At 38.0% G+C, this 26,199-nt stretch overlaps 1 protein-coding gene and 1 long non-coding RNA gene across 9 annotated transcripts in view; one reads left to right on the top strand and one right to left on the bottom strand.

Moving 5' to 3' along the window:
- LOC140510013 (uncharacterized) overlaps positions 1-26,199 on the top strand; it is an 87,502-nt gene that overhangs the window by 6,452 nt on the left and 54,851 nt on the right. For 4 of the 8 annotated variants that reach the window (XR_011969041.1, XR_011969039.1, XR_011969045.1 and 1 more), the window contains exons 2-5: positions 546-651; positions 4,828-4,905; positions 5,023-5,124; positions 24,069-24,119. This is a non-coding gene — a long non-coding RNA (uncharacterized lncRNA). Of the gene's footprint in view, positions 1-197; positions 260-545; positions 652-4,827; positions 4,906-5,022; positions 5,125-24,068; positions 24,120-26,199 lie in introns of all 8 variants that reach the window. The other 4 variants (XR_011969046.1, XR_011969044.1, XR_011969040.1 and 1 more) reach the window with 3 other exon arrangements.
- Positions 7,704-26,199, bottom strand: part of LOC140510012 (ceruloplasmin-like) — a 54,929-nt gene continuing 36,433 nt past the window's right edge. The window contains exons 14-19 of the mRNA XM_072618267.1: positions 21,792-21,920; positions 20,530-20,636; positions 19,150-19,366; positions 16,189-16,328; positions 14,590-14,752; positions 7,704-7,834 (exon numbers count right to left, since the gene is read on the bottom strand). Of these exons, the coding sequence (XP_072474368.1) occupies positions 7,818-7,834; positions 14,590-14,752; positions 16,189-16,328; positions 19,150-19,366; positions 20,530-20,636; positions 21,792-21,920 (773 nt within the window). The 3' untranslated portion in view covers positions 7,704-7,817. The remainder of the gene's footprint in view (positions 7,835-14,589; positions 14,753-16,188; positions 16,329-19,149; positions 19,367-20,529; positions 20,637-21,791; positions 21,921-26,199) is intronic.

The raw sequence follows: 26,199 nt of genomic DNA on the forward strand, positions 1-26,199 counted from the left end.
GGCCAATAGGGTTAAGCAACCTGCCCAGGGTCACACAGTTAATAAACATCTAAGGTCAAATTTGAACTCAAATCCTTCTGATTCCAGGCTCAGCAGTCAGTCCATTGATCCACCTAGCTGCCCTGCTAGCTACTTTGACTTAATGAATATTGGAGCTCATTAATAAATTCTTACCTATTGATCCTTTTCTCCCAAAGGCAAAGAGCCCTCCTCCTACCCCAACCCCAATCACACTCAAGTGGAATGTTAACTCTTTGAGGTAGGTTCTGTTTTATTTGGGTCTTTGCCGTTCACCTAGTCTGAGCTCAAAATCTTTTTGAATCGAAATTTGTGTAAATAAAAGGAATGTCATAAATCTATAAATCTAGACCTTTTTGTTTTTGGTCTACCTTAAAAACACATTTCTGTAAGAAAGAATTTTAGTAGTAACAGAAAGTGTGTGGTTTTATGATTTTTCTAGCTGTAGGAGAGGCTGAATTAGACCATAGGCTCTTTACATGGATCATGCTCAGAGTAAACCTTCTTATTTCTGGTTGACCATGTAGGTGCTTTAGAACTGCTCCTTGGAATGTGGTGGTATCCCAGAGCTGGGAGGTCCCTTGGTCCTCTTCCCACTGAGGATTGTGGCAGGAAGATGAAGTGCTGTGTCAGGTAAAAGAAGAGTCAGGTTCTTCTTGGCCTCTTGGTTATGGTAACATGTGACAAGTAATATACTCTGTCTCTAGATTCCCCATGGTGGGGTCTAAGGGATGGAGCTGTGACCTTTCTTCCGCCCTGATGCCACTCTCACATAGAACATAATCTCAAACAGAAAAGCTAGTTCCTGGACCCTAGGCTGTGCTTTTTGCTCTATGTTTCCTTTCCTGAATGAGTGACTGATCATGAACATCAAGGTGGATGTGTCCAAGCTTGGAGGCAACTTTCTGAGTTAGATCCCATCAAATTGGAGTTTACGGATGGCAGGGAAAGTTTTTGCATGAGAGAATATGGCCACTGACAGGAAGGTTGGCCTAAGCCTGATCATTTTATTCACTGAGAATTATTTAGACAGTACAGAGCTGAGGTGAAATATAAAATGTCTAAATAGGAATACTTTATCTTTTGATAAGGTATAAGTATTAGCCTCCCAAAAGCCTGAAATATTAGTAATATACTGAATCCAGCTTTGTTTGTTTTTGTTAATATGCCTTGTAAGTTTTACATGTCTAGCATTACTTATATGCATAGAAACAAATTTCATGTCTCCTACCTGATTCATACCGTATACTGGCAATGTCTTTCCTCTCTTGGGGAAATCTTTCATATAAGCCATAATCTAAATTACAGGTAAAATCTCCAGGATGTTGGGGTAGATGTGTAATGAGCCAATGAATGTGAGAAAAAAGAGCCCCTTTTCATTAGAGGTCAGGATCCCTAGGACTGAACTAGACCAAGACCACATCCTTGGATACAAAATAGGGAGTGGGCATATTACCTCACACACCCCAGTGTGTGAGCAGAGAAGACATTCTTTGACTTTAGATATTGCTGTTCCATGTTCCCCCTAGAATAGTTTGTTAAATTCATGGATCTGACAAGTGTAATAATGCATTATAACCCCTGCTTTCTCACAGAACCCCCAACAATAACTATTTCTGTCTTTTATCATCTTTGACCATGGCCTTCTTAACTGATACTGATAAGATATATTTGGTTCTAATGTAGCACTTCGCATTGGCAGCTCTTGAAACATTATGTGATGATAGATGTATCTGTTGGTTTTGCTGAAATGCTTTCCCCTTTTTTTCTTAATCTTTACTACCAGGGATAGCTTGCTGGGGAGGAAACGAAGGAGGGAAATATTTGGAAATGAAGATGGTGTAAAAACAAAATATATCAATAAAAATAAGATTAAAAAGATAAAAGAGTCCCCCTTCCATCTTTTTCCTCTGCCCCCAATGAAACATTATGTAGATATTTTTGTGTCTATGTTCACAGTAGATATCTACCTGCTAAGAAGAGAGTAGAGTATTAAAATATTTAAGGATACTAGCTATAAACTGGCTGGGATTAGAATATGAATAAACCTGTAGACATTTGGGGATACTCAGGTGGTGCAGTGGATAGAGAGCTGGGTTTGGAGTCAGGAACACTCATCTTCCTAAGTTCAAATCTGGTCTCAGACATTTATTACCTGTATGACCCTGGGCAAGTCATTTCACCCTACTTGCCTCAGTTTCCTCATCTATAAAATGACCTGGAGAAGGAAATAGCAAGCCATTTGCTATCTTTTCCAAGAAAACCCCAAATGGGGCTATGAAGTGTCAGAAACAACTGAACAACAACATAGACTTTTTTGACCTTCTAGGTTGATACTGGCTTTGTGAGTCATTCTGTCATTTCCACCACTCCCTTTTTCCCATCTTAAGCTTTGATTCCCAAAAAGACTCTGAAGTGCAGAACTCAAAAGATGAGGGATTAGAGCTGGGATCCTTTCCTTGTTTTGTGTCTTGGACCTTTTGACAATCAGTAAGGTAAAACCTCTCAGAATAATATTTTTAAACACACAGAATAAAATTAATGAAATTACAAAGAAGTGAATTTTATTGAAATATAGTTGTTGAAATAGACAAAGAAGTTATGGACCCAGATCAAGAACTCCTAGAAGCCAGTTTTGGGGAAGGGAAGTAGAACATGACTACACATAGTTGAGCACCCACTATATGCAGGGACTTAAATATACCTCTAAAATGTGTCAGAAAAGACAAAAACCCAAGCTCCAGTTCTGAAGTCCCTTGGGCAAGCTAGGTGATACAGTGCATAGAGTGGTGGGCCTGGAGTCAGGAAGATCTGAATTTAAATTCCGCCTCAAATTTTGAAAGACCCTGGGCAAATCACTTAACCTTTGTTTGTCTCAGTTTCCTCAACTCTTAAATGGGATGATCACAGCAGCTGCCTCCCAGAGTTGCTGTGAAGATCAAATGAGATACCCACACGTACAAAAATATCTACAGCAACTCTTTTTGTGGTCCGAGAATTGGAAATTGAGGGAATGTCCATCAATTTGGAAATGCCTGAGCAGGTTGTGGTATATGAATGGAATGGATTACTATTGTTCCATAAGAAATAATGAGCAGATGAACTTCAGAAAAAAACTGAAAAAACCTATATAAACTGCTGCTGAGTGAGAGAAGCAGAACCAGGAGAACATCGTACACAGTAACAGCTACGTGACGTGGTGAGAAGACTGGCTTTGATAGACTTAGCTCAAAGTCTGAATGCAGATCGAAGCATATTATTTGCTCTCCTTTTTTGTTTTGTTTTTTCTTTCTCGTGGTTCTTTCCATTGGTTCTAATTCTTCTTTACAATATGACTAACGTGAAAATATGTTTAATATGAATGTATATGTAGAGCCTTACTAACAAATCAGACATTAATAGACTTTGAAATAGAATGAATTTAATTGGTACAAAATTGCAAAGTAAAGTAACAAAAAGAAAACATTTCTTTCGTTTGCTACCTTGGGCAAATCTCTTGACCTCTCTGGGCCTCAGTTTCCTTGTTTGTAAAAATAAAGGTTTTGGACAAGATGACTTCTAAGGTCTTTTTTAGTGCTCTCTTTGACACTGATAGAAGTCATTTTTACCTTTATAGGTCTCAGTTTCCTCTTCTGTAAAATGAGAGGGTCATAACTTCTAAAGTCCTTTCTGGTTCCAAGCCTATTATCCTTTTCATGCAAATCTTCAGAATTCCTGAGGGCTCCCCTCTAACTAGAATCACTCCTACAGCTTGCCTGATGAGTTCTGGGTTAAATCAGTAGTGGCCAGCACATTATCTCAACATTTGCATGAAATAATTTTTAGGGCCACAGATTCTCCACTTCATTTTTACAACTAGTTTACTACTTTCAATTATACCCCCAAATAGAGGGGTTAGGTCAGCTTTGAACCTGGGTTCAAGTTTTGTCTGTGAATAATATTGGATGTATGACCCTACATAGAGTTATTCAATCTCTCAGTGTCTGAAGAAATTCTCTAAGAATGTAAGCTACAAATCAATTGGTGGTCACCAATAGGGTATTGGCGGTATTGGTATTGGGCAAATTCTTTGTCTTCAAATCCCCCATGGTCATGAGCAGATAGATTCTTTAAGAAAGTTTCAATCAGGGATGTAAGTAGGGCAGGGTGAGTATAGTAGCTGCTGTGTAGTTCACCCTAGAAATGGATGCATGGACAGAGGTCAGGGTAGTAGAGTAGGCATTCATGACCACACCCTCTACTGTGACTGTTCACTTCTCCTGTAGCATATGAATCAGTTCTTGTGGATCTTGCTGAATGAATGAATGTTTATGAATAAACCTGTAGCTTAAATAGTACAATACATACTCCTCCATGTGCTGAAGGACAATACTTGCATGTTGGCCAGAATTCGAAATAAAAGGCAGCAATTTTATTGGTGGCAATTATGCATAATAAAGACAGGCATGGGGGATGGGAGCGGAAGCTGATGTACATAAGGCACTGAGTCTGAGATCAGGAGATTTATTGTTGATTGGAAAGTTTGTTGGAAAAATGCACGTTTTACTTCATGTGTCTTTTATTTAGTTGGTACTCTTGAGGGCTTTGGATATATTAAAATTCCACATTCGCCAGACCGTACAGCTTTAGTTCATGCTTTCAATGAATTCCTAAGGTATAGCTGAAGCCAACTTGTTGCAGGTAGAATCCTTCAATAACAAAGTGAGAAAAGTGTCTTTCAATTTGTAGTAACCATAGAATTTCTATGTAAAACAGCCAACAGTGGAGTCTGCCAACAGCCAGTTGCTCCAAATTGTTTTCTTTTTACAGGAAATTGTGTAAAGAATTGTGTAACTCTGGAATTTTGTCCGAGTGTCCTGTCACGTACAGAACTTTGATAACTCAAAGGTAAGGTGAAAGCTTATTTACCAGCTGCCTTTTGGGGGGATCTGGATGATGCATTTTAATGTGAGTTGGTGCAGTGCTGACATGACTATTTTTCCTTTTTTTTTGTTTCTATTCAAGCCAGTTCTTTATTATTCAGAGACTGAAGGTGGCCTAGTTTGTGAATTAAATAGTTTCTGTGTTTTTTCCCTCTGTGACTACTTACTACCTGTGTGACCGTGGGTAAGTCATTACACTTCTTTGTACCTCAACTTCCTCATTTATGAAGAATGAAGGGATTGGCTTAGGGTGACCTCTGAGGTCCCTTGAAGTTCTAAATTCATGATCTTTTTAAGCATCCCTTGAGAATTCCATTGAATTTTATCCCCTGGACTGTAATAATTCCACAGGCAGGGGAAGGGAGAGATCAAAAGCAATTTAGCTCATTCCCCTACTCATTGGTAAAAGATTTGATGTGGTGGAAGATCAAACCTACTGGCTAAAATGGGTTCTTCTAAATTATATGAAGATTATCATTATTCACGCCATTTTTTCATTCCTTCATTCAACATGCATTCATTATGTACCTACTACATGCTTGCACTGTAAAAAAGGAAAACAGTTCCGGCTTTCAAGAAGATTGCATTTGATTTGGTAGAAATAACATTTACCCAAAGAAGTGCACATTATACATGATTCTGTTGGGGGAGGGGCAGAGAAAGGTCTAACAACTGGAAGATCAGAAAGGACCTCTCATAGGAAGGGAAGGCACTTAAACTGCGTTCTGAAGGAGACTGGGGATCCCAGCAGGTGAAGGTGAGAAAGGAGAATATTCTAGACACAGGAGAGGGTTTGTGCAAAGGCACAGGAGTCAGAGAGAAAGTATCATGAGAGGGAAGTTTTTTGCTGGAACACAGAATACATAAAGAGGACTAATAGGGAATGAGTTCGAAAAGATAAGTTCGAGCCAGATTATAAAGGATTTTAAGTGACAAAGAGAAGAATTTATATTTTAGGCAAGTCTTTAGAAATTTATATTTGATATATTTATATACTTCAGAAGTGTTTATATACTTCTATATACTATAGAAGAATTTACATGCTTGAGAAGTTTTTTCTTCCCCAATGGGCAATGAAGTGGTTAGATTTGAGTTTTAGGAATATCATTTTGGCAGCTGCATGAAATATATATGTGTGTGTGTGTGTGTGTGTGTGTGTGTGTGTGTGTGTAGCTATAAACATATACATATCTGTATCTATCGATGCCATAATCGCATTACAGTAGTTCCAGATGCATCTCTTTCTGATTCCGAAGTAGCCTCTGGATTCAACCCTCCTCTTCCTGGGGGAAGAGGTCCCTATGCGTTTGGAGAAGTGTCTCACCTGACCTCCCTGACCCTCTAGAGGGTGCTAAGGAGAAGTTTCTTCATTATTTGAATCCTTCTCTGTATACTGTAAAGACAATTAACTCTAACAGTCCAACTGTAGCTGGGGGATGGGCTCTTCTTGGAAGCTGCTTGGTCCTCCTTTTATTACTCTTTTCCTCTTGGCTTCTATGGAATCTAACCAACTTCCTACTGAGTGATGGACAGATGCATGTGATGCATGTATATTGTCTTTTTGGGACTCTGAATATCCTCTAGAATTGGTCCTCATGGGTATTTTTTTTGGTATGTTTCAGATATTCTTACAAGGCTATAACCTTCATGTGGGTAGGCATCATTAGACCATAGATCTAGAGTAAGAAGGGACTTTAGAAGCTCTCTACTCTAACCTTGACATTTTGTAGACCAGATCGTTGATAACCACTTACACAATGTTCCAGAGTTTAGTGAGGATCAGAAGAAGGATACAAACCCAGGTCTCATGCTCTTTCCACATGTTGCCACCCTTACCCAATGAGCCTTGTTCCATATTTGGATACTGTCCTGGTATTTAGAGAAGGGTAAAAGATCAGGAAAAGGGATCAAGTGAGACTGGCCAGACTTCTAAGGAGAATTCAAGGGAAGACTTTGAAAAGACAGAGAGGATGAAAAGGAGTGGATGAGTTGGGAGCACTACCAGTGCAGGGAGTACCCTGAAATTTGGGATTCAAGATCCTTTGAAACATCTCCCCTCCCCAAGGATGTAGCAGAGTGCTCAGCTTACAATGAAGTGCTTAATAAACGCTAATTGATTGGGAAGCATTCAAATGTTTGTGCCCTTCAACATACGTTGGAACGAAATGGACAGCTGTTAGGAAATGAAAATCACTTTGAAAGCATCATGTAGTCTCCATGAGATGGAGAAAGGGATCAAGACTCCACCCAATATCGTTGAGACTGTTCTGAAGAGATGGATAATAGCCACATTTTATCTCATTATACTAGAATCTGTGTTATCTCCAGATAAGTACAATGAATGTGTTTGCCCTCTGTGCAAACCTTTCCTACCACTGTTGTTAGTCATTATCCCTAGTAGAGGGTAGCTAAGTGGAGCCGTGCATAGAGTGCAGAGTCTAGAGTCAGGAAGACCCAAGTTCAAATATGGGTGCAGAGACATACTAGCTGTATGACCCCAGGCAGGTCACTTCACCCTATTTGCCTCAGTTTCCTCATCTTTAAAATGAGCTGGAGAAGGAAACATCAAACCACTGCAGTATCTTTGCCAAGAAAACATCAAATGGGGTTACAAAGAGTCAGGGACGGCTAAAGCAACTTAACAACAGCAGTCACTAAGAGTGTCACATTCCCATGACAAAATCCTCCTGAAATCTCCAGCAGCTCATACTCAATGCTTAACAAGAAAGTTTTAATTTTTTTGTTATTTATTAAAACACTCCATTATTAATGATTACATTCATAATTTAATTTAGCTCCTCCAATTTTCCTTGGCAGGCTTGAGTTTTTACTTTTCTTCTATGCTAGTACCATTGTTGTAGGCTCATCAAAGTCTCTTCATGAAGTCTTTTGTGCTACAGAACAGAGAGATTTGAAGAAAAATTCCACATTAAAAAGTACCCAGCAAACTAGTTTACATACTAGAATATTGAATTATGGAGTAGTTGTACATATTTCAACAGAAAGATTATATGGCATGTGTAATTCTATGTGTAATTCAACCTCTATGTAATTTCTGCAGAAGTTTTTCTGTTTAAAATGTTGCTCTGTGGGGGCAACTTGTGGTACAGTGGATAGGGCACTGACCCTGGAGTCAGGAAGACCTGAGTTCAAATCTGGCCTCAGACACTTACTAGCTATGTGTCTTTGGACAAGTCACTTAACCCCGGATTGATTTCAAAAAATAATAATAAAATCTTGCTCCTTAAACTAATAAATGCTTTGGGTGTTTGCTAGCCATCAATAGACCTTCTCTGAATGGGCATTACCTCACTTTAAGTGAGTACCTGAAAAGGCCTTAACCTAAAAGGGCAAGGGTCTCCCATTGCATCCTGGGCCATCTCCAGTCATCATGATGAATATCTGGTCATTGGATCCAGATGGCTCAGGAGAAAGAAAGAGAAAGGTGACCTTGCACAGCCTTCCCTCCCTCAAATCAAAGTCAACTCCAAGTCATGTCATCATTTCCCTGATGACATGGTCCTCTTCAAAAATGAAGAGGACAAACACAACAATAACAACCACACAAGAATGTGGTGTTTGTACATCTATCCACAGTCTCTAATGTGCAGGCTGTGTTCCAAAAGTTCTTTGTTTGGAACAGAGAAGAATTTTTTTTTTCATAGAAACCTTTTAGCGCAAGCCATAAAGGCCTGCTAAATTTGAAATGTATTATTTAATCTACGACACACATTTTTCGTAAGGCTTTACCTTCTATTATAGAATGATGAAATCTGAGAGGTCATCAAGATACATTGTCACATGGTCTTCCATTAGTACTCATGCTACCATTAATATCTAATTGCTAGTGAGTCTATGTTTTATATTTATATTGTGGATGAAATTAGCTTCTATGGGAGAATGTGTCTTTGCCTCAGCAGAGATAGGGGATCTTGGTGGCCCAAAGGCAGGTCATCACATTTGATAAGGTGTGAGGTCATGGTACCTCAGGAAGGAGAGCTCTTTGTTGTACTTTGTGGTTCCCAGTGGAGGCCATCCCCCACTCTTAATAAAATATGACTAGATGTGACCTAGATGATTCTAGGTAGAGGATGCTCATAAATAAAGTATTCATAAGTTGGTGGAAATCTTCATTATTGTTAATCACTTTATCTAGCAGAATTTAAGTTCCTTGATGGTAAGGACTTCTTATTTGGCTTTCTATCTGCTGTGACTAGAGCAGTACCTGGCACATGACAGGTATTTGTTGAATTGAATTCCATTCTGTAGGCTCACTGAATATTAGAGCTTCATTTCTTAGCCCTGCTATTGAAGGAAGCTCTTTGTGAATTGTCAAGGAAGGTTCCTGGTGGATAGTGAAGACCTGGAGTGGAAGCTGCCTGAGAAAGTGGAGACCCTGACACATCCTCTTGGGGTCCCACAGGAGTCTGTGCAACATCCCTGGCCATTCTCCCTTCTCATTCACACAAGATTTAGGGATATGCAGAGGCTGCTGTCAGGGTGAAAGCCATTTTCCCCTGGTGCTGAAGAGAGATACATTCTAATAAAAATATAAGTATGAGATACAGCTGTGCTTCCCTTTGCTGTGAATTATTCCTAGCATTGAACTGACTGAAGGAAGTGCCAAGACTTTAAGTCCTTTGCCCTATTGGTTAAATATCAGAGGTGAGAACTGGGTTTAGGTCTTCCTGACTTCAAGCCTAACTCTTCACATACTGTGGCATTACTGTCTTCACTACTACACCTAAAGCCAATAAGAGTAATAACTGTTGATGATTAAATAATGCTTTGAAGGTCTTCAAACACTCTGTATATGTCAACCAAGGAGAAGAAGGGAGAGAGATAATTTTCCATTCTGAATGCCCCTTGCAATGTAAATCTCCTTGCACAACAGAACCATGGATTTAGAACTAATAGAGACTTTAAAAGTCACAAAGAAGAAAAACTGTCCTCATGGACATGAAAAAAAGAAGAAATATGTCAGGGCCTTTTGAAAAAAAGGTCTAGTTTTGAATTCTAGATGAAAAAGAGTTTTCTTTGTTTTTCTTTCTTTTTCATAATTTTCCAAGTAGATACAGTTATTACATCCAATCAAAACAAATAAGATATACACCATTGAAAGTTTGTTTATATGGATACCTCTCTTTCTTCAACAAAAGAGGTGGTTAAGACACAGCAGGCACAGTGGAATGTGTTGAATAGATGTTTGTTATAGTGCAAATCTTGGCACTTTTTCTATTATCACATTCTGTTGCTGTTGAAACCTGTGATTTCATCATTCTAAAAGATGACCAGTGTGGAAAATTCTTTCATCTATGCAAATGAACAAATCCTTCATAATTGATAGAGAGTTGTCTGGGCATGGAGAAATTTGAGTGATTTGCCAAGGGTCAAACAGCTGGCAAGGGTCAAACATTGAATTTGACCTGTTCTTCCCAATAGCAGACCTTTGATCCATTATACAGTGATGGGCTTTCATGAAGTTCAATATATCTATCTTGGATTATTTTAGGCTTAATTATATTCAGAGGATTTTAGACCTAGAGTTGGAAGGGACATTGAATCCAACCCTTTCATTTTTGCTGATGAGGAAATTGAAGACAAGAAATATGGAAGAATATTTGAAAACTTTTTGGTTTCTTCTTTTTGGTTTCTCTAGAATATTAAGAAGTAATATCTCTTTGGTCATAAGATAGGATAAAGATGTTTAGAGACAAGATAAGTCAGGAACAAAAAAGTCTTTTTTATAAAGAAATGGAATAAGAGTGGAAATCAGACTTCTAAAAAAGGGTAACTCTGGTCTTGTTAAGAATATTATTTGGCAGAGAAAGGGCAGGTTTTCACTTGAGCTCTCCCAAGTTCCCCTCCAAACGACTCTAAATAAGGCCTCAAAACAAATTATGGAGAAGGAGAACCTATAAAAGGATGCAGTGAAAAAGTTTTCTAGTCCACAACAACTTAGAAGATCAATAAGAAAGGTCTATCACACTGGAGTGATAGTGGAATGCAGGCTGTGTCATTACAGAGTGGGCCCCAGCAAACTAGCCTTGGGAACAACTGAATCAAGAGTGCCAGAATCTGCTTTCCAAGCTATCAGCCTATACAATTGATCAGAAGGAGATTATAGGGGCCTCTTTGCTAGCACAGAGGCAGAACTCTGTTGTTTTGCCCATACTTGGTTTTGCGTTGCAGTCCTGGATCAAAGTCCCACGGCAAGGAGGAACACTAGCACACCACAGATTGTGGCCTTAGAGGAACAGGGACCCTAGTCACTGTTTCAGGGCAGAAAGGAGTGCTTGTGATTACTCACAGACCAAAGCATAGACCAGGGTAGCAGTAAATACACCTCTCCTAAGATCATGCCACCTTGTAAGAATTGAAAACTTGCAGACCCCCAAAACTAGCTTCACAAAAACCCTGAGATTTTGGACAGTACCTCTGTACTTCAGGAGTAGAAGTCAAGTTAAATATAGAGTTAAAGGTCAAGAAATCAGCTAGAAAAAAGAGTAAACAATAAAAAAAGATCCTGACCATAGAAAGTTACTATAGTGAGAGGGAAGATCGAAACACAAACAAAGAAAAAGACAACAAAGTCAAAACTGCTACATTCAAAGTCTTAAAAGAATTGAATTGGTCTCAGGTCCAAAAATAATTCCTGGAAGATCTTAAAAGGGATTTAAAAATCAAACAGGGAGGGAGAGGGAAAATTGAGAAAAGAAATGATAGTGATGCAAGAAAATCATGAAAAAAGAGCCAATAGCTTGGTAAAGGAAGCACAAAAAAATACTGACGAAAATAACACTTTAAAAACCAAAATTGGCCAAATGGTAAAAAAGGCACAGAAAACAAATGAAAAGAAGAAAGTCTTAAAAGTAGAATTGGATAAAGATGTACAAAAACTCACTGAAGAAAATAATTCCTGGGAAATTAGAATTAAGCAAGTAGAATCTCATGATACCCTGAGACACCAAGAAGCAATAAAACAAAATCAAAAGAAGAAAAAATTAGAAGAAAATGTTAAATGTCTCATTGGGAAAACAACTGACCTGGAAAATAAATCCAGGAGAGATAATTTAAGAATTATCGGACAACCTGAAAGCCATGATCAAAAAAGGAGTCTTGGCATCATTTTTCAAGATATTATCAAGGTAAACTTCTTACATTCTAGAACCAGAAGGTAAAATAGAAATTGAAAGAATCCACTAATCACCTCTTAAAAGGGATCCCAAAATGAAAACTCCCAGGAATATTATAGCCAAATTCTAGACCTCACAAGTCAAGGAGAAAATATTTCAAGCAACCAGAAAAATATAATCCAAGTATTGTAGAGTCACAGCCAGGATAACACAGGATTTAGCAGCTTCTACATTAAAGGGCTTAGAATATGATATTCAGAGGACAAAGGAGCTAGAATCACAACCAAGAATTACCCACCAAGCAAAACTGACTATGATCCTTCAGTGGGGAAAAATGGACATTTGATCAAATAGAGAACTTTCGAGCATTCCTGATAAAAAGAACAGATCTGAATTGAAAAACTGACTTTCAAATACAAGACTCAAGAGAAGCATAAAAAAGGTAAACAGAAAAGAGAAATCATGAGGGAAAAGGAGATATAGAATGGGATAAATTACCTCACGTAAAAGAGGTTCAAAAGATCTTGTACAATGAAAGAGGAGATGGGAGAGAGAGGAGCACATAAACTTTACTCTCATTGTTACTGGCTCAAAAAGGCAATAACAAACACATTCGATTATGTTTAGAAATATATCTTACCCTACAAAAAAGTAGGAGAAAAAAGGGATAAGAAAAGTGAGCAGTGGTGCTGATAGAAAGAAGGGGACACTGGGAGAAGTGGTAGTCAAAAGCAAAACACTTTTGAGGATGAACAGGGTGAAAAGAGAGAGATTAGGATAGATGTGGAAAATAGGATGGAGGGAAATACAGTTAGTAATCAACTGTAAATAAAATTTTACAAGTTTCTTTGATAAAGGCCTTATTTCTCAGATACATAGAACTAAGTCCATTTTATAAAGATAAGATCCATTCCTCAAATGATAAATGATCAAAAGATATGAATAGGCAGTTTTCAGGCAAAGTTTTCAAAGCTATTTAGCCATACAAAAATGCTCTAAAACACTATTGATTAGAAGATGCAAATTAAAACAACTCTGAGGTACCACAGCTATTAGATTGGTTAATAGGACAGAAAAGTAAAATGATAAATGTTGGAGGGAATGGAGCAACTATATTATTTTGGACATTCTCTCTCTCTCTCTCTCTCTCTCTCTCTCTCTCTCTCTCTCTCTCTCTTTCTCTCTCTCTCTCTCTTTCCTCTTACTCCCCCCATCTCTCTGTTGCTCTCTGTTTTTTCCCCTAACAGAAATGGCTTGTAATTAGATTATTGTTAAATTAAATAATCTTTTTTTCTATAAGCTATCTCCAAAATGAAGTGGACATTATAAATAGTGTTTCTTTGACAGGAGTTTAGGTGAGTTGCCATACATAGTAAGCATCAAAGGAGTGTTTGGATTCCAGGACCTCTGCATCATTGTTCCTTCCTCTGCTTCCCATTCTCTGTAATGGGCTAGATGAGGAGATTCCATTCCATCTCAATGGTGGCACTGTTCATTGAGGACAGGCAAGTTTCCAGTGGATTTGAATCCTGGACTTGGAATGTGGATCCCTGGCTTTGCAGTTCAGCTTTGGCATTCACTACTTGTACGGACTGGGACATTCAGTTAAGTTCTATGGACTCCAATTCCCTCTTCCTCCAAACAGTAATAGAAATACGTGCACTATCCACTTTGCAGGATTGTAAGGAAAGCATTTCATAAACCTAAAATGATGGATCCTCCTCCTCCTCATAATGAATATTAATATTATATGGTCTAGGAAATGGAGTTTGGCTCGAGCTTTGCCACCATACATAGCTCCTTTCTTTTAGACATCCTACTCCTCTCTCTTGAGAAGACCTCCATTCTCTATCCCAAAGTGAGTTGCTTGCTTCCAACTGTTTTCCATCGAGAAAATTACTTTGCAAAGTTGGAAGTTGTGCCAAACCTGATTACCCATGGATAGGTGATGCATACACAGTTTCCATATTGCCTGCCTGAATTCAAGTAAAACTAATCTAGAAATAAGTATAGAACCCACTTCTATAAACAAGGACTATTAAGGAAACAGATTGATTCCAAAAGTCAAAGCCATAAATATTAGTCATGGCTTTATGATTATGGATTGCTTAGTGATGCATTATCCACTTTAAAATATAACTGGCAGGAGGTAGATTTAGGTGCTTGATTCAGAGTTCGCTCACCTAGGTTCAAATCTGCTTCTGGTTTGTTACCTCTGTTATCTTGGGCAATTCACTCACGCTTCTCCACATTTGTAAAATGAGGGTATTAGACTATATGGCCTTCAACATATCTCTTCCATTTGAACAATGTCTAACACTAGAGTTCCTGATATTTGATAAAGAAGGACTACTTTAGATTTCATCTAAGAAAAAAAAAAGCAGTGTCTCTATCTTTACAAGAGAGTAACTTCTGATGATCTCTCAACAAAGGATGTTCCTTCTTACTTTCTACAGATACGTTAAGCTGCCGTGGTCACGAAAACATTCTTCAAGCCCCTTAGTTTCCTTTACCTTCTCGCTGTAAAACAGTATAAGTGCTCTCCATTCCACTACTAAGGTGTTCACTAACATGACAGTGGAATAACCAAATTCCAGCATCTTTTGGAAACATTTGAACGGTTTTGTATACTCCAGGAAGAAGGTCGTAAACATCTGAGCGATAAAATCCAGCACCCTGAATGAGGAAGATGAAATGATGTCAGTGTATTTATTCAAGGTAGTTCAGGTAATGGCATAATTTATAACCTACTGACTTATAATGATTAATCAGAGTCCCTCAAATACAGGTTTCATTAAGGTCCCTAAGGCCCTGGGTACTTGGATTTTTGTAGGCACTTTGGAAAAAGCATTTTTTAAAAGAGCATCAGATTTTGTGAGGAAACAAATCTTGAAAAGCTCATTTCTTTCATTTTATGGAAAAATAAAGATTGGCATTAGCATGACTGTTTCTCTAGGTAAATACTGTGCTTAATTTTCAAGGTCCTGATTAATCTGAAACCATCATATGACCCCTCCAACTCCTCAACACAAATGCTAATTTTATCAGATGACTTATTTTACCTTCCTTGGAATGTGGCATATCCCGTGGTTCCCTTTTTCATCTCTTTGCCCACTTTCCATTGAATTGGAGTTTCCTGGTCACTCTTTCTGTCTTCTTACCCTCATTCAGATCCTACCCATTTTTTCAAAGCTTAGCTCATCTCGTTCCCTCCCAGAGAACTACTCCAACCCCCATTAATCTGCCCTTCCTCTGTACTCCTATCATATACATAATGTCTACCAGCCAATTCAGAGCTTAATTTTGTCCCATCTTGTACTGTCTTGTAATTGTCTCATGCATAATGAATCTTGTCTCTTCAGTTAGATTGTTGAACAACCCATGTCTTTTCATTACTCCAGGTGGTCTCCTACCTAATTTGCTTTTGAATTTTTTTTTATTCAGAAGCTAGCACAGTGCTTAGCAAATAGAAGGTGCTCAATAAATACATAATTGTTGATTAACCGATCAAAGAGGTCCTGGGTTCAAATTCTACAATTGAAACTTACTATTCAAATGACTGTGAGCAAGTCAAGTAAGCTCCTTGGGCCCCATTTTCCTCATCTATAAAAAGAGGGGGTTTGGGCATAGTGGCATATGCTTGTAATCCCTGCTATGAGCAGGTTGTGAAAACTGGTGGATTGTTTAAGCTCTGGAGCTCTGAATTGCAATAGATGCACACACAATTGGCTGTGTGCATCAAGACTGCACTAATATGGTGAATGTCCTGTCGCCAGAGGATACCAGGCTGCCTAAGGAGAAGTGAATCAGTCCAGCTAGGAAAGGAACAGAGCTTCCATGATGATCATAGTTCAGGAGTCTGTGAATGGTCATTGCTCTTCCAGTTCTGGGATAGATAGGAAGACTCAGTCTTTAATAAACTAAAATTTAGAAAAATTAAATGACTGACTAAATGAATAAATTAATGAATAAAATGAGAAAAATTGGACCTTTGAGGTCCCTTCCAGTTTTAGAGCTGTGATCTTATGTGTCATTTCATAATTCCACGCAAGTCCAGCAATGAATTCACCAAGTAGCAGGAAAAAATAAATCTGTGGGAGATCAGTGTGTACCTTAAATTTGAAGCTGTGGCCATGGAAGTGAACAGTGTGGATGTCTACGTTGCTTCCCATGCCAATCAAATACCAGTTTACTGTATCTCCAATATGCATCGTCAGACCTTGGTTGTTTCCATAAAGTCTTCCATTAATTGCTGAGAGACAAAAAGTATCATTAGATGTGTTTTCAAAACGAAGATTTGAAACAATGGGACATTTTCTAAATAGTGACTCAGAGGCAGTAAAGATTCTCAAGCTGCATTACTAGTCCTTCTAAAATAATCAATCCATTTTGTTCATTTAAAAAAGCCTCTAATAGTAGAGTTTTCATTACTAAGGAAAGCAAAACAAACATTGTTTTATCATTCCCTGTTGAACTTTGATCTTTTATAAAAAAAGAAAGAACCCTCCCCTATTTTCTCTATTCATTGGGAAAGCTGTAAGGATATGGAAGGTTTCAGCAGCTAAGGGAATCCTGCTGTGGAAATATTCTCCAGTAATACAGATCACAATCTGTCTAAGGCTAGGGAGTGTGTGTGAATGTATACACACACATGACGTACATAACAAGCATGTATATGAATATAGAAAACATGTATTGTATATATTATAGATACATATGTATAGACATATATAGTTTATGTGTGCATCTCACCTCAGACACTTGTAACTCACTAGCTGTGTGACCCTGGGCAAGTCACTTAACCCCAATTGCCTCATCCTGGATCATCTCTAGTCATCCTGATGAATATCTGGTCACTGGATTCAGATGGCTCTGGAGGAGAAGTGAGGCTGGTGACCTGCATAGCCCTCCCTCACTCAGAACAAAGTCAAGGGCAAGTCATGTCATTATTTCTCTGATGGCACGGTCTTTTTTGGCAATGAAAGATGGACACACACACACACACAGAGCATGTTCCTATCATAACTATACCTATCTATGTACCTGAAGATATAAGGCAATTTCACAGTGAAAAGGACAGCACCAGTAACTAGTTGGGGCAGGGAGATGGTCAGTAAAGGGACAACCACAGGGATCAAGAATGGCCTCATGTCAAAGGTGGCACTGTAGCTAAGGTCCAAAAGGAGTAAGGGATTCTAAGAGACAGCAGAGAGGGTAGAAAGCATTCCAGGCATGGAACTGAGTTGGTTCAAGGGCACAGGGGTTGGATAGGGAAAATCATATAAGAGGGAAAGCAAGTAGGACAGTTTGATGTTAACATGAAGTCTGTGAGTGGGAGTTAAGTGAAATCAGTTAGGGGAAATAGGCTAAAGTCAGATTACGAAGAATTTAAAATATGAAACAGATGATTGCAGTTTATTCTATCTATCTATCTATCTATCCATCCATCCATTCATCCCTCCATCCATCCATCCATTCATCCATTCATCCCTCCATCCCTTCATCCATCCATCTATCCATCCATCCATCCATCTATCATCTATCTATCTATCTATCTAACTTCTACCTGTCTATCTCTATTTTCTTATATCCACCTATCTACTTGTCTGTCTGTATATTCTCTCAGTGCCTCCAAGCAACACTAAGAGGAGTTACCAAACTGTATCAGTGAAGAGAGTTCCCTTCACTGGGAATTCTCCATAATGACTAAAAAATCAAGGTCTGTGTGCATTAAAACATTTGTGTATATTGTATGTTGAGTATATATTGACATACACAACAAATAATCAAGAATTTCAATTTCCATTTATATTGTTGACTATAATATCAGCATTCATTATCACGTAACACTCAGTTTCTGCTATATAAAGTTGGCAACCTGCTGGTCTGTATTTCTGAGATAAAGTATTTTGCATACATGCCTGAATTTCTCCATGTGTGCACATATATGCATATTTAATTTTCCCCATATGTATATATAATATACATACACACATATATGTATACATAAACATAAACTCTTCTAGCAGTTTCAAAATAGGATTAGAATGCAATTCCAACTAAAATGAAATGGAAACTGAATATGTGATTAGTTCAATTTTAAATTTTCATTATAATGTGCATATCCTTTGACCCAGCAATAATCACTTCTAGGGCTATATCCCAAAGAGATCATAAAAATGGGAAAAGTTTCCACACATACAAAAATATTTATAACATCTCTGTTTGTGGTGGCCAAGAACTGGAAAGCAAAGGAATGCTCATCAATTGGGAAATGGCTGAACAAGTTGTGGTATATGAATGTAATGGAATACTATTGTGCTATAAGAAATGACAAACAGTCTGACTTCAGGAAAACATGGAAAGACTTACATAAACTGATGCTGAATGAAATGAGCAGAACCAGGAGAACATTATACATAGTAACAGTCACAGTGTGTGAGGACTGTTTCTGATAGACTAAGCCCTTCACAGCAATGCAAAAACCTAAAACATTCCCAAAGGACTCTTGAGGCAAAATGCCATCCACATTCAGAGAAAGAACTATGGAATCAGAATGCAGAATGAAGCAGACTATTTTCTCTTGTGTTATGTTTTGTTTTGGTTTTTCCCATGGTTTCTCCCATTTGTTTTAATTCTTCTATGCAACATGACTAATGTGGAAATTAATAAGAATGTATGTATAGAGCCCATATAAGACTGCAAGCCATCTGGGGAAGGAACAGGAGAGGGAGAGAGAGAAAATTCAGGACTTCTGGAAGTTATTGTTGAAAACTGAAAACAAATAAATTAATTTTAAAAAAAATAGCTCTAAGTTTTAACTAGTTAACATTTGCTCATTTCTATTTGGATTATTCCATTCAGGATACTGGCATATTCCCTGCTGAAAGGAGTCAAGCCACCTATTAAGTTGCATGATTGTATGAGGAAGGATATGAGATTCTGTATTTGTAGTTATATTTCTATAGAAAGATATGCCAATTTTCTGTGGTTCTGGATTCTCAGTCTCCCTTTCTAAAACAAAGTGACAGTTGGCTATTGTTGATTGGATTAGTTGTGAGACATAGTATTACCATGCATTTGGTTGCTTAAAATAAAGTGTGGATCATCTCTTTTTATGTCCTCTGGGTGTGAAGCATACTTTTTGATGTTTTCATCAAAATACCAGGATAGATTCTCATCAAAAATAAGAAAAACAAGAATGAGGTTAAGAATATGGCTAGCATCATGGTTCTTGGTGACGTTTTGGCGACAGACTAGCAAAGGTCCAATTAATCCACTGTTGAGATCCTGAAAACACAAATCAGATGAAGACACTGAGTTATAGGCTATGATAGCAACTAACTGTGAAAGTAAAAATTTTGGTGGTGAAATGGATAAAGAGTTCTGGGCCTCAGATCAGGAAGACCTGAGTTCAGTCTTCTTCCCTCAACACCTAGGACTATCTATGTGATTTCGGGTAAGTTGTTTAACCTCTGCCTACCTCAGTTTCCTCTTTTGTAAAATGAGGATACTACTAAAAGCACCTTCCTCACAGGGTTGTTGTGAGGATCAAATGAAAATAATTTTTGTAAAGCACTTAGCACAGTGCCTGGAACATGGTAGGCATTTAGTAAATGCCTGTTTCTTTCCTTCCAACCACATCCAAAGAAATCTAACTAGATCTAGCTGGGTAATAATGCCTATATACTTAGCATTTGCAATTTTCTAGTTGAAGGAGAGTAATGCAATGTGAAGACATCTGAGATTGCACAATTAAAAAAAGAATTAAACCTTTCTCAAGGATATTTTTTAATGGATTTAACTCTAATTCTGAGGTTCTGAATTCATTCATTCTTCAATCAATGAGCATATATTAAGAACCTACTATGAGAGATAAAGAAAGATGAAACATTCCTAGATCCCAGGGTGCTTACATTTTATGAGTTCTTCGTAATCATAGTATGATCATTGTATTCTATCTTTGAAAAGCTCAAGCCTTTTAGGTATTATTCAAAAGAAGAAGTGAGACTTTTTTTTTCAGTAGGCAGTTTACATAAAATTGGACTTTTTTTTCATTTTTTAAGACTAGCTCTCTCTGTCCCAATCAGGCTGGATGTTTAATGGTGATTCATGGATCTGGTGCCATTGCTGATCAGTATGGAAGCTTTGACCTGCTCCATCTCCAATTGGGCTGGTTTGCCTCTCCTGCTGGAGGCTCCCAGTTCTGAGGGAGCTTACTATACTAGTACCAGATGTAGTGCGCATGCCTGATGGGTCCTACTGCACCTCAGAACTCCTAAACTCAAGCTATCCACCAGCCTTAGCCACCTCAATAGCTGGGATTACAGGCATAGGTTACTACATCTGGCTTTGGCTAGATTTTTTTTAAAGATCCACTTCATTTTCTTTGTATCATGTGTCTGTCTACATTAAAAAATATCATGAAAACAGCCGTGCACTGGACAGCTTACCTTAACTTGATCCACAGTTGAATAATAAACCCAGGGTATGCATGCAGAGTCATTTTGGGTAGGCCCAGATCTTTCAGGGATTTTCCATTTGTATACTCTTATTTCCCCTGTTGAGGAAAATATCTTCCACTTAAATCATTTCAATTCAACAATTATTCATTGAGTATATTTAATTACCTAGAATGTTTTCCCTCTTCACCTCCACCTCATAGAATTCTTCCTTTCCTTCAAACCACCGCTCAGTCATCACCTTTTACAATAATACTTTCCTGATCCCTCCACCTGCTAGTTTCCTCCCAAACTACCTTGTAGTTAACTGCTTTGTATTTATCTTCTTCCTCATCTACCACTCATTTCTCCAGGTCTTGCAAACTGGTTTATACTGATAAAGAAATCTCTTTGCAAATGTATTTATTGGTAGATGTAAATTTGCAAAGCATTTGAAAAAAAATCATCATCCAAACATAATTTCTAAACTTTACTCCCCCCAAATTCTCTGGACAAGATATCTTCCTTGAAAGGTATGGATTTGTGGATTTAAAAAAAATCCTAGTCTAGGGTTAGGAATACTTGAGTTCTAATCCTGCCTCAGATACTTTCTAGATATGTGGCCCTGGACAAGTTACTTAACTTCTGTCTGCCTCAGTTTTCTCTTCTGTAAAAATGGGTCAATAATACCATCAGATTCCCAGGACTGTTATGAAGATGAAATGAAACAATATTTATAAGGTGCTTCACAAGGCTTAAAGCATTCTATAAATTATATGAAACATTATATAAATGCTAGCTATTATTAATGTTCATCTGATCCTTTACAGCCCTCCTCCACTCAAAACAAAGTCAAGTGCAAGTCATGTCATCATTTCTCTGATGGCATGGTCTTCTTTGGCAACGAAGGAAGAACATGATGATTTGGTGGGGTATAATACTCATCATAAATCATTCCATGTCTTGCCTCAACTAAGATTCTATTTCACATCACAGTGTGGAGGTGACCCTGGGTTCTAGCTCTGACAGATCCTCATAGCCTGGAAAGGTTCAAGAATGGGTCTGTTGATAAGCCAGACTAACTGAATTGGAGAGGTCCATTAAGAGGCTCATCAAAGTCCCATAGAGACTCTCAGAAACCATCTAAGAAATCAGAGTAAGTTTATGATTTCTTTTTGCTAAAAAGGAGTCCTTATGTAGAAAAAATGATAACCCCCTTAAAGCATTCAAGAAAGATTCCTTATCCTAGATGACTTCTCTCCCCAAATAATTACCTGGTTTTGTTGGAGTAACAGTGGAGTAATCTGTTTTCACTCCATGAGCATGCACAGAATAAGGTCTACTGGCTTTATTGTTAAAGACAATAGTAACCGTAATCCCAACGTCTATCTGAATTATTGGACCTAGTGGGAGTAAACAGAGAGATATGTTGGTGTTATTTCACTTAAAATATAAATGTTAAAACCATCTACCCTCCCAAACATAAGCATAGTGATTTTCATCAATTGTCTTTTTATTCAACTGTAGCACTTCTGCATACCACAAACTTTCCCTTCCCCCTCACAAATGAGTTCCCCAAAAAACTCTAAACAAATGTGTTATTGCTGCATTTTTCATGTGCACTTTGTTAAATGTCTTTGCTATGAACTAATTGTGTACTCTGGCTGATAAGTAAAAGCAAGCACATTGATGGGGGCTCATGAATGTGTGTGTGTGTGTGTGTGTGTGTGTGTGTGTGTGTGTGTGTGTGTGTGTGTGTGTGTGTGTGTATGTGTGTGTGTGTGTGTGTGTGTGTGTGTGTGTGAGAGAGAGAGAGAGAGAGAGAGAGAGAGAGAGAGAGAGAGAGAGAGAGAGAGAGAGAGAGAGGAGTCTGAGAGGGAACTGTAAAACTACCAAAACGAATGCAGCAAATAAGGAGTTCATTGTTGGTGTACAAAGCATGGCTTTCAGCTGCTTTCCAGACTCTGGTGACCTAGATTCCAGAACATCATTTTTAGAACAATGGCCTCTGTAAGATTTGGTACATCAGATTGCAGCATTCTTGAGAGTTTAAAAACTGAGACAGCTCCTTTTTTCCTTTCTAATGAACCAAAAAAAAATGTCATGTCAAGAGACTAAGAGATAGGAGGAAAAAGGAACATTTTTTCTTGATCTCTCCATTCTGTCAAAAATGTGATAACCTGCAACAATTGTTGATGAACAGAATTCCCATCGTGGCACCAAAGAGACAAGATGGTTCAGCAGGACAAATTGAAGGACTGGAAGTCAGGGACCCTAGCTCTGAGTCTTGTCCCTGACATTTAGGATTATAGATTGAGAACTAAAAGGAGTGTTAGCCATAGCCTAGTCCAACCTTTTGGTTTTACAGGTGAGGAAACTGGCCTATGCAGGTGATATGACTTGTCCTAGGTCACAGATAATAAATACCACAACCCAGGGCATCTGATTCTCAAACAAGTATTCTTACAAACTGTGTGGTCATGGGGAAATCAATGAACCTTTCTGAGTTGCACTTTTTCTATCTGATTCTTAAGATTGTTGTAGGGGAAATATTTTTGTTTTGGCTCCATGGCATGGCTTGTGAGAGATACAAAGACATTTTTCAAATCTAATCTCTGAAATTTACTAGCTGTAAGTTTTAGTTTCCTCATCTGTAAAACAGGCATAACTTGTAATACCTCCATAAGAAGATTGTGATGAGAGTTTGATAAAGTAATGTCTCTTAAACACATTGCAAACTTTAATGTACTATACGTGGTAATTGTTCTTAGATGCTTATTTTATGTTCTCCCTCTTGCTTGCCAAGAGCTCTGCAGTTAAAGCTTGCTATAGAGTGTGCTTCTGGGTAACACTGGGCTAGATTTGGTGCACCTAGCTAGGAATACTGAGACAAAGCAGTTTCAGAGCAGGCTGGACACTAAATAAGACCTTTCCTTACATTAGCACAGGGTTTATACTCTAGAACCAGGAGTTCTCTGTATGAAGTCTCTAAGTAGGCCTTATACTTCTTGACACAATGCACAGCATGCTGGTCTTGGAGTCAAAAAGACCCAAGTTGGAATCCTGTCTCAGACTCTGACTAGCTATTTGACCCTGGACAAGTCACTTAACCTCTGTCTACCTCAGTTTCCTCACTTATAAAATGGAGATTCTGATATCACTTACCTAATAGGATTCTTGCAAGGTTAAAATGAGATAAGATACATAAAGTGTTTTGCAACATTAAAATACTGTAGAAATATTGGCTCTTGCTATTATCTTTTTAGGATCCCCCAACTGCTCGTTTCTTCTTTTCTAAAGTGCCATAGAGTTTAACTACTTGCATATATTTGTATTTATTTGCTTTGTATTTAGGATGCATATATTTCCCTGTATACTTGTCACCTTCATTAGAATGCAGACTCTTTGTAAATGTGGATGGTTTCATTCTTTGTACTTATGTCCCCAGCACCCTTACCAAAAACCTACTGACTGACTGATTAATTGATTAGTACTTTTAAATTTCAACAAAATAAAATTTTCTTGACATTTTCTCTGTTCTTTTCCACCAGAGGACTACTCTGCTACCCATCCTAGGCATCATCTGGTCTTTGGGGCATAAGGTAATATAACAATTTCAAAGAATTGTAAAGTCCAGAAGTATATTAAGTTATCTGCCCTGTTACTTTTGACCCAAACTATTATGATCATTAACAAATATTGTAACCTTAAAAGCCAAATGAAATCCTACAAAATAGGAAATAAATACATAGGTACTACTAACCAACAATGCTTATTTTAGGATGCTGAGGAGGGTGTAAAAATTTCATACATGGTTGCCAAACATTAATTAATTTTCCAAGCTCCCATCTTTCTCTGGAGTTTGAAGACCTCCCACATTTGGGGAAACTTTCTCTGCTGATAAGGAGGACAAGGGCAGATGAGGAAACCAAAAGAGTAACATCCACTTAAAAAGTGCCAGCACATCATCCAATCAGCTGAGGATTCCTAACCTCAAAATGGTATCCAACATACTTAACAAAACCCATAAAGGTTCAAATGTGATATATGTCCACATAGGATACATATGTCCACATATGTCCACATATGTCCCACATATCTGGGGAATTCAGGATGCAATAGAGAGAGAAGGACACTCTTGACTAAAAAATTATGCTACTTCCCTCTAGGCTAAGGTTGATTTTTAAAAGTTATACCTAAACAGCATTTCTAAGGTTTCTTCCAGTGTTAAAATCTGAGTCCCAGAAGAAATAGTGAGTAGAAGTTACAAAGAGGCAAATTCAGACTTGGTGTTAGGAGAAAGAAAACCACCCCCCAAAATAACAACAAATTTCATAGCAATTAGAGTTGTCCATGAGTGGAATGAACCATCCCTAGGAAGTGTTGGGTTCCCCCACATTGGACTTCAAACACAGATAGGATGCCTGCTTCTCAAGTGTGTTCCAGAGGGGATACCTACTGTATATGGGTTGGACCAAGGGTATCTGAATCTCCTTCTGACTTTCAAATTCTTTTTCCTATGTCATTGTGATTCCTCCATTAGACCATGAGCTCCCTGAGAGCAGAGACTGTTTGGTTCTTCTTGTTGCATCTGCAGTACTTAGCATGGGGCCTGACACGTAATGACACTTAAAAATACATCTTGACTGATTTCTAAGTCTTTCCTTTTTCTATGAACTGAAAGTGTTGGAAGCTATGTTCTATCCATCTCCTACTTTAAATGCCTATAATCCTATGATTACCTGTTGTACTGATAATACATTTTTGCTTATTGTTAATATAATTTTGCTTCTTAATGGGAAGATCTTCCTCATTCATTAATGGGCCTGCCCATTAAGGGAAGTTTGATTAGGGAAGATTTGTAGGAAGACCCACACCTTATTAAGGAGGCACTGGTTCTCAAGGGTTGTGATGGCCTCTGGCTCTAAAAAATGTATAAATACTCTGAGGTGAGGTTTTACTTTGGGGCTTACTGACTGGAAGTATTTGTTTGGACAGAGACTCTGGGCAGCCACTAAGGAGCCCCCCAGCTTTGAAATCACAGATGTTGGTGCTTCTCTGTCTGCTCACTATGTATGTACGTAATGGTCAGGCAGTTGGATCTATCTGTTGATCTATGATGTATGTATTGCTTATGTCAGACAGTTGGAAGCCATGTCTGTTGATTTTGATTTCTCTGTATTTTCTCTGAAGTTCAAGATGCTGACTTTTCCCCCTGAACTAAGTGAATGATACACGTGCTTGATTAAAGTGATTGTTGACTCCTCGAAAGTTGCTTTCCTTTTAGAAAAGCAGGTGAAAGAACCTGTGATGGCAGACCCTCTCGTGTATGTTGGAATCCTTGCTTTTATACCTGTTTATCTGTTATTCATCTTAGCTGGATAAAAAATGTTTTCAAGCATAAAGTTTCAACCACATGTATATATTTACATGCATATGTATATATATATAGAGAGAGAGAGAGAGAGAGACACATACATATGCATATTAGTATATGAAACTAGAAATGTCTGTAATAATCCAACCTGTTTTAAAAAACAGTATATGATAAATTCAACATGTTACTTTCAATGCTATTCTGCTTGTTTAGTTTTTTTTTATATTTTGAGTCAAATGGGGATAAATGATTAGCCCAGAGTCACACAGCTACTAAGTGTCTGAGGCCAGATTTGAACTCAGGTC

Source organism: Notamacropus eugenii, chromosome 6 (assembly GCF_028372415.1).
Source record: "Notamacropus eugenii isolate mMacEug1 chromosome 6, mMacEug1.pri_v2, whole genome shotgun sequence".
Lineage (NCBI taxonomy): Eukaryota > Metazoa > Chordata > Mammalia > Diprotodontia > Macropodidae > Notamacropus > Notamacropus eugenii.